The sequence below is a fragment of the Pygoscelis adeliae genome, unplaced genomic scaffold (genome assembly GCF_000699105.1).
Source record: "Pygoscelis adeliae isolate BGI_AS28 unplaced genomic scaffold, ASM69910v1 Scaffold6, whole genome shotgun sequence".
Taxonomy (NCBI): Eukaryota; Metazoa; Chordata; class Aves; order Sphenisciformes; family Spheniscidae; genus Pygoscelis; species Pygoscelis adeliae.
Genome location: NW_008825075.1, coordinates 5,442,149 through 5,451,087, shown reverse-complemented (window position 1 = coordinate 5,451,087; position 8,939 = coordinate 5,442,149). Strand labels below are relative to the sequence as shown.

The window sequence follows — 8,939 nt, the reverse complement described above, 5'->3', positions numbered from 1 at the left end:
GGGGGGGGGTGAGGCTCCTCACGAGGGCCGCTGTGCCTCCCTGCGCCATCCGCCATGGAGACCCTGTCCCAGGACTCTCTGCTAGAGTGCCAGATTTGCTTCAACTACTACAGTCCCCGCCGGCGGCCCAAGCTCCTGGACTGCAAGCACACTTGCTGCTCAGTGTGCTTGCAGCAGATGAGGACCAGCCAGAAGGACCTGCGTTGCCCCTGGTGCCGCGGGATCACCAAGCTGCCGCCGGGGTACTCTGTGTCATAGCTGCCCGATGACCCCGAGGTGATCGCTGTCATTGCGATCCCCCACACCTCGGAGCACACCCCCGTCTTCATCAAACTCCCCAGCAACGGGTGCTACATGCTGCCCTTGCCCCTCTCCAAGGAGAGGGCGCTACTGCCGGGAGACATTGGCTGCCGCCTCCTGCCCGGTGGCCAGCAGAAGTCCCTGGCGGTGCAGCAGAGGCCCGGGGGGGGGGGGACGACCCGGGGGGAGCACCAGCCGCTGCAGGGTGGCCTCCCTGCCGAAGGGGTAGCGGAGGAGCCAGACCGCAGAGGTGTTGTGAAAAGCTCCACCTGGTCGGGGGTTTGCACTGTGATCCTGGTGGCCTGTGTCCTGGTCTTTCTCCTGGGCATCGTCCTCCACAACATGTCATGCATTTCCAAGCGCTTCACAGTGATCTCCTGCGGCTGAGGTGGGGAGGGGGGTGTGCTCCCCAGGGGTTGGGTCTGTGGTGGTGGTGGTATCGAGCGAGACAATTCACCGCAGCTTTGCCCAATGACTGCAGAACGCTATGCACTGGGGCAGCGGTGCGCTGGCCCGGCCGTGGCCCCCAGCGGTGCAGCCTCAGGACTCTTGGCAGCGTGCGGAGAAAATCATGTCCCATGTCTGGCGGCAACAGCACTAAGGAGGACTGCATGCGTCACCATAATCATTTATCAAAGGGACTGCAACTTACAGTGATTTTTTTTTTTAATCATGTTACGACATTAAAGACATCTATGTAGCTGGCTATACTGTAAAGTATACGGTATGAGCTCTTCTCTAAACACAGTAGATTAAAATCAAAACTGCTCCATGTAGAATTAAAGGAGAATTGGCGCGTGACTCTGTACAAGGTGTTCAATACCAGTCCACACATGCATTATTTTTTAATGGGGGAGGGAGGGAGACTTGTAAAACCAAGAAATCATTTAGCTTGTAAGGCATTTTATATGTTTTAAACTGCACATTAATTAAACCAAGTTAGGAAGTTGTACAGTAGTTTTACAAGCAATCATTTTGTTCCCTGGTGCGTGTTTTTTGCCTCTCTGTTTTTCCTCATTTTTTTCAGCTACAGGGAAGTGGCACTTCCAGCATCTTTTATTTGAAGGAGCTTCCGAGTAGGGAAGCAAAGTGGGCTAGGAGGAATACCTAAAAACGCAGCCAAAACACTTCTGCCTAACTGGCTTCACGCAAAGGATGGCTTTGAACCGTAAACACTGGACACGCTGTTTTACCTCCAATCTGGCAGCAGGGCTTCCCGACGACCTGGCCTTCATAGCCATTAGTAAAGAAATGGGTCATGAGAAGTCCTAGGAGTCCTTCCTGCAAGGACATGATAGAAAATTTTTCTTCTTTTTCTAGAGGCTGGGTTTTCTTAATTGTTTTTAAAGAATTTAGACCTATTTTGCCTCCCTCTTTCCTAGGAGATGCAACTGTGCACCCATGGATGGTGTAACACAGGAGTTGCTCCAAGGAAGCCTCACCATCCCAACTGAGACCAAGGACCCTTAGGTGCAATCATCTAGTAAGAGGCAGTGACATAGCTGGGAGGAGAACCCAGGCCAACCTAACCCTCTACTGGATGGGCTACCCCTCCTAAACCACTGTGACTGTCCTGGTGTCAAAATGTCTCGGTGAGCATAACAGAGCCTTTTCCCACTTTTCAGTCTTACAAAAGTTGGTATTTGTAAAGACAGATTTGAAAAAAACACAGGAAGTGTCTCCCTCCACCCATGAGTGTCAGGAAACCCCAGTCGTTTGCAGTTCACTTCTTGGAAAGAGCCAAATTCCTGAACCTTCTCTGCAGTAGCGCCTTGCTCTAAGCAGTCCCACTAGCTTTAGTAGTACTGCTCATAAGTAAAATAGAGCTTAGTGTGAATTTGGGTATTTGGCAAGTCTGAAGGCTGAAATTTGTGTGAGATTTAGGGATTGGATCAAGGGGCACATGACAGACCTTTAATAAGACATAAAAATCCATTGATTTGCACTGGTTCTTTTTGCAAGTACAAAGCATAACCTCCCTGAAGCGTGACCTCTTGTCTTCTACCTACTGCTCTTTCTAATAATTAATTAGAGGTTGCCCAATGCCATATTATAACACTGGAGAACATAATTTTGACTATGCAGTGCCCAAGCTGGCCCTGTAGACGTCGGTGGTTTTCTGGTTATGTCACAAAATCCAATTGCTGGTTCACAATAAACATTCTCAGCTAGGAATTCTGTCAGGAACATACCTCTAACTTTGTGCTGGATTTCTTCCCCTCCCTGTTCCCAAACCACCATTTTCTTCCTTGATTCCTGTTAACTAAAGAATAGCATATACGGTGCTTAATTGTTATGGTGTGTGTTGGGTCATGTATGGACAGGAACCATTGTGCTGATTTTTGTCTACTGTCATGTATGCATAACACACAGCAAAAAAAAAAAAATATCCTTGGATAACACATTCAATGCCTTTTTCGTGCAAGGCCCATGTGCAGCATGCCTTGAACCTGGCTTACGAGTATTGTAATTACATGGACACCTCTCCGCAGCATGTTTAATTTGGTTGCAGTAGGGAGCAGGAATTCCAAAATGTGTCTTGTGAACGTGATAGTCTCTTGTGCCAGTAGGTAGCCAGATTTCTACTGACATCCACCTTACGCTGCTTATTGTGTAAAGGAAAGCCAGTTCACAAAAAAATCTTGCCTTTATAAGACTCTTGAGGAAGTGACCAGATACAGGACTCGACCCTCTACTGCCTTATCCTCTGTAGCAATTGCTGGGTGTACCAGGAGCATATAGCATAGCTGGAAGATGCTCCGCGAACAGCGCTGATACGTTTTGCACCAACTTCTGCATTTGTTTATCCGAGTTGCCAATGACTGCTCAAAAACGTGAGGCAGTCAAAGAGCAGGTCCCGGAGATACAGTGCTGATAACGTTGACCTCCTTCTGGCCGTACCTGCCTGCCTGAAGCTCTTGAGGCTGAGGTTTCTCTGGCGTTGCAGTGAATGGCTGTCTTGAAAACCCCTCTTCGTCCCTATGTGGAGGGTACAGTATGAAAGAGAAATCAGAAATTAGGTTAAAATACCACACTGCATAACACATTATGCAACAGGCAGACCTGGAGTTTATCCGGTATTAATGACGTAAGTATTATATTAGCAGAATACCATCCTGTATTACGTAACACAGTACATTGTTTCATTAATATGAATTTCCTGTACTTTTTGTGCCTGCTGAAATGCATGTTTGACCTAATTTCTGATCCAGACATTTGCCTGCTCACAGCCTTGTGTAAGAGCAATAAGTAAAACCTCAAGATTTTTGTCTGCGTGCGTGCATGCGTGTGCGCGCGGTGTGTATGTTCATTCCTTTTTATAAATAGGAGTTCTGGAGATGTTTTTGTTCTGGCTTTAGACCGTGACTATCATCTTAAATTTGCAGCTGCCATGTCATGTTGGATCACCTAGCTTTTTTGCTGACTTGTGTAGAAGTGAACTAAATAGTTTGTTGTAATGTACAGTGTTAAAATGTTTCTCAAGTATGTCGATAGTCATACTACTTTAAAAATGCAGTGCAGTCTGTCCCATTCCTTGGTCCAATACCTGGTATTAAAAAGTGATACTGCTATATACACCTCTAAGTTTTTATTTTTTTTTTTTAAAAACAGCCTTGTCTTTGTAGCTTTTCTCTGTGGAGAAACACATTTGGACTTGTGTCAAAATCATCAGGTTCTGGGCTAATTTTTGTTCTCTGGTGTCCAGTAAGAAATTACTGCCCAGTTCCACCAAAAAAAAAAAGAAGGAAACTTACTGTGACTCCAGTACTGTTTGAGCAACCAAAATTTATGCTAAAACTTGTGGGTAATTACTCAAGCACCTGCATTTTTAGAGCAAATTACTCTGTATGAATGTGTATTTATTTGCTTGTTTAATGGGAAGGATGTGTGTGTTGGGGTCCAGCTTTGGTTTTTTTGTGGAGCATCCCAACTTCCACTTTTGGCTTGTGCTTTCTTGGCAAACAGACTTTAGGGTTCACTCTGTGGCATTTTTTTTTAGTGAATTTTAAAAATTCAAAATATGCAATTTTGGTATGCGGGATTTTTTTAGGAAATTGTGTGTTCAGTGATTGTTCGTGCTTACCCAAGATGTAAAGGAGTCTGGATGTTTTGTAAACATGGAGCAATCATGAGTCCAAAGTTTCATCTTTATTAATGAAGCTCAGTCTGAATAAAACATTAGCAGGAAAAGAATGATATCAAGTGAATTATGGTACCTCTGTTACTTTGCCATCAAATGAAGAGCATGGAAGGGAATTTGGCAGAATTGCTCTGTATTTTACAAGGGGGTGGTTGAAATTTGACTCAGCATTTTAAGGCAAAGTGTTAAGTCTGGGTTGTGGTAAATAGTATAAAGGTTTTTCATGTTTTAATTATCTTGGAATACAGAATTATAGCTGATGACTACTCAGCCACACAACAGATTTCTTTTTTCTTTTTTTCTGTTTTAATCAGATGACTTGAAAGTTTTAAGTAAACTTTTTGCTTATGGAAGTGAGGGATTATTGGCCTTGACTTAAGCATGTATCGTACAGACTGGCACGCTGGCTCCCCCTTCCCCTCAAGCTCCCCTTCCCAGTCACGTTATTATTGCTGGACCCCTGGGCAGCTCACCTTTCTAATGCTGCAAATGCCTTTCTGGAGTAGAGATGGCTGTTGCACTGGTTTTGTTACATTCACAACAGGGCTAAAACAAACACAAACAATTCATACATGATTTGAGCTCTTCTGTAGGTGTCCCAGTACCAAAAGCTCCTGGCACCAATCTACTGTGTAAACTGCTCCAAGCCTCTGTGTTTCCCGGATCTTCTTGCAGCAATGCCACGCCACAAAGCGGAGGATGTTGCCTCCTCCCAGTCATAGAAAGGGGCCATATCCACCATCCACAGCTAAACTGCCCCCAGGGAGTGTGGCCTGCTGGCATGAGACACTTGGCATGAGTACTGCAGGAGACATCTGCATGTCAAGTGAACACATCTCAAGTAAATGTTGGGGTTGAAACACTTCCTTATCCTAGCCGCACAGAAAGCGTGGCTTGAAATTTGTTTTTTCCGGATTTTTTCTATGGGTGGATGGAGGGGGGAGGGAGGGAAGAAGGTACATGGCAGCAAATGAGACCCAGCATCATCTGGGAGGCTGTCGAAGGATCTGCTGGCCCTGAAGGCAAAGGTGGTTGTGCAAGAGCTTCAGCAGGGCAAGATTGTCTGGAAATGCTGCAATGGATTTACAGCATGTTGGTGACCTTTCTGGTGCTGTACACTGTCCGTAGGCCTGACAGCTGGGGCTGTTGTGTTCTCTCTCTTTGTCACTTTACCTCTTGCATGCTGCTTGCTTCATCCTCAAGTTGATCGATTTTACAGACATTTCTTAAGTTGCCCTGAGCATCTCTAATGAAAAAAATGACCAAGTTCAGTGAAATTTAATGCTTAATAAATGTTTGGAAAATGCATTTTTTAAGCATTTCTTTATGCTTCAATACATTTTAGTTTTGGTTCTAAACAACTCCTGTAACTTTTGTGCTAAGCATGTTCCTGAACGTCAGAGGCAATTCTGAGGGATTAGGTAAGATTCACAGCCAGAAGAAAATATTTCCTATACCCCTGTCCATCCCACAGTCCCCTTCAGATCTACACTGGTCTGTTTTCACTCTCCTCATTGATAGCACACTGAAGCACTTAAGCATGGGGATGAAATGGGGACTCGTGGGCATGCATGGAGCCCCTGTACGTATGAGCACAGGGACGTGTTTCCATGCTCAGGGAGGGGCATGCACACAGCACATGCTCACACGTAGTAGAGAGAGGCCAAGAGGATTAGTAAAAGGGCCTCAGGCCCTTGTATCTCAGGAAGGTCTTGTACTTTATGGTGCTGGGATGATGAGGTGCTGAGATAGCTTGGTAGCATGAAGACTAGCTATTGCTACCTGGATTTCATGTGGGGTGAGCTGCCGCCCCCTCTGAGCTGTCCCCTGCAAACTGACTCCTACTGCTTTTCGATGGGACTTGCTGCTCCACAGGTGACGTCTCGACTGGGGTTCACGTGAGGAGCCACATCATTGCTCTGTGCCTTCAGGCTGGAATGTCCACCCAAAAGGGAACAGCCAGGTGCCTGGGCTTGTAGTTTATCAGGGGTCTGTAAGTTCAAGTGGAGGTCTTTTGAAACAGAGCTGCATAAAGCACTCCTGAAATTTGAAGGCAACGTACAGACTCGGCCTGAACTGGTTTGAAAGAGTGAAGAAAGGGTGCGGAAGGAGAAGGACACCTGGAAATGAGCAGATGATTAGGCAGTAGCCTGGAAATTCAGATCTGTATGTACAAAAACATCTACCGGGCATGTTTTGCAGTAGCCTGCATATGTCATTTCTGTCAAATTGTATCTGAAGAACTGCAGTGAAACTCCAGATCTTGCTTTTCCTGCAACACCTTTGAGCTGGGAAGCTGCCTATTTCAAAGTGCAGTTTTCCACCTAACTGAAAAACTTGATGGGTGTGCAGAAATTTTTTAGAGTGCTGAATCATCAATGAAGCTCAGGACTTGGACACAAGCTGAACTCAGCGGGAAGAAGTTGGGATAAAAAAAGCAAAACCTTGAATTCTCAGTGTGTGCAGATGTGTGTGTTTAAAATAAAAACTTCTATTATTTGCATGTGTGTTGACTGAATGTACAAAAGCAGGTGGCCATCTCCCAGGGCAAATAATGAAGTTGACGATGTTGGTAATGCCAAACAGCTAAGGACAGGATTTATTGAACCTACTAGATCTGAGAAGCTGAAAATAGAAGCAGTGGCTATTTGGTACAGCTATGGCACTCGAGAAATAGTAGCATTAGATTAGAGGTCTGTAGCTTTCTGGCTTGGTTTTCAAGATGGAGTAAATAAAATAACAGAGAAACCTGAGTAGATTCATGCTGAAGGTTATTTACTTGCCTACTTGAGAATTATGAAAAGATGTACGTGTGCTATCACCATGCTGATCGGTTTTGGTGATCCTACAGGCACCCTATAGGTGCCTGCGTACACTGACTATGTCTGAATCATTGGGGTTTGCATCTGCGTGAGAGAAATCTGGATCTGCCTCAAGATCTGAAAAAACCTTCCTCTGCAAGATGGTTTGAATTCAGGTTGTCATTGTAAATTGTGGGATCTCACTTTGAAGAATTTGAGAACGGTGGTGGATCTTACCATACTTTCAAAGCAGCATGTCATGTGGTAGACGCGTGTGGCTGACTATGAGCATAAAAGGGAGCTCAGTTCCCAAGCATGGCCAATTTGCTGATTGAACTGCAAATGAATAATTTCTTGCTTAAATTATTTGGAATAATGGTCACAGATGTTTCTCAAAGATTTGCTTAAGGAATGTATGAAATATTCGGGACGTGATTCAGGAAAATATGCTAACTGAGAAAGCACTAAAGCATTAAATCTAAGGAAGCTGAAGGGATTCGGTCACACATGATTAAATACTTTCTTGAATAGAGGTGGACTTTACACTTAGGGGTTTGTTTCGTGATACTTGGCTAGTCTGCACGATTCTTAAAGAACATTTGAAGTAATAAGCTTTGCTTTGGGGAAGGTTTTATTTTGAAATTTGAAAGCATATTGACTAGGAGAGGCTCTGTAATAGTCCAAGGCAGCTGTTTTCAAGCATTTGAGTGTAGAAACCTGTATTTCTAACACTCCTGTTTTTAATTGCTCATTGTACATAGCTGAGAATTCTTAACTCATGGTGAAAAAAAAAAAGCTTGCAGTTCAAACCCACAGCAAAACCCACCCTAGGAATCTAGAGTGATGATGATTTAAAAAACTCGGGGGAAATAAATTGAATTCTAATCGCTTCTTTCCTGCTGTGCTGAAATGCTGAGGGATTTGCTAAACCTACAGGTTGATAAAACTGAATCCCTGCTTAATGATTATATTTGCTAAACTGGCTAACTGCAATGGACGCATAGAGTGTTCTTTCTTTTCCTTTCTGACCTCCTCTGGTTTAGAGAAGACAAGATTTGGACAGTTGTAGCTGGATTGAACAGCATGATAAGAGTTGTAAAATGTTACCAGCAAGGAGCGTGGTTTTGTGACAAACAAAGAATTGCAACACTGAATGTCTTTCGGCAGCCATCCAGGCAGAACAAGCATGCAGCAACTCCAGCAAACCCCAGGGATCGAGAGAAATGATGTCAGGAGGAGTGGATAAATGAGGATATTTTTTAATACCCTAGATACTGTCTGTGTTTGTTATTGCTCATACCTGACATCTTTGGGTTTGGGTTCTTTCTTCCATCCTTTATAACAAGAAGCCTAAAAAGCACTTTGTACTGCTTCCTTACGAGCGTGTCGTCTCCTGGTTCTTCTTCTTCAGCCCGTTGTTTGGCCACCCTGTTTCCCTGCAGATCTGCAAGGAGAAACTTACCTTTGCATACTTGAGCGACTGCAAATTCCTACTGCATTTTCAGTGATGAAAATGGTAGCAAGTCTCCACAGAAATAGGAACATCTCCAGGGCTCCATACAGAGTCTTATTTGCAATACCCCTTTGTCTGCTGTTATTATCATAGGTTCTCTCTAAATGAGTATATTTTATTATTGTTTCTTTACTATAGCCCTAATATTTTTGAAAAAAAGCAATAGCAAACCAAGAGAAAACAA

At 44.2% G+C, this 8,939-nt stretch overlaps 1 protein-coding gene across 1 annotated transcript; it reads left to right on the top strand.

Moving 5' to 3' along the window:
• The first annotated feature begins 54 nt into the window (after window positions 1–54).
• RNF152 (ring finger protein 152) lies at window positions 55–687 on the top strand. The gene is given in 1 exon segment (XM_009326687.1): window positions 55–687. A coding segment is annotated over 1 exon segment (633 nt).
• Window positions 688–8,939: the final 8,252 nt, after the last annotated feature.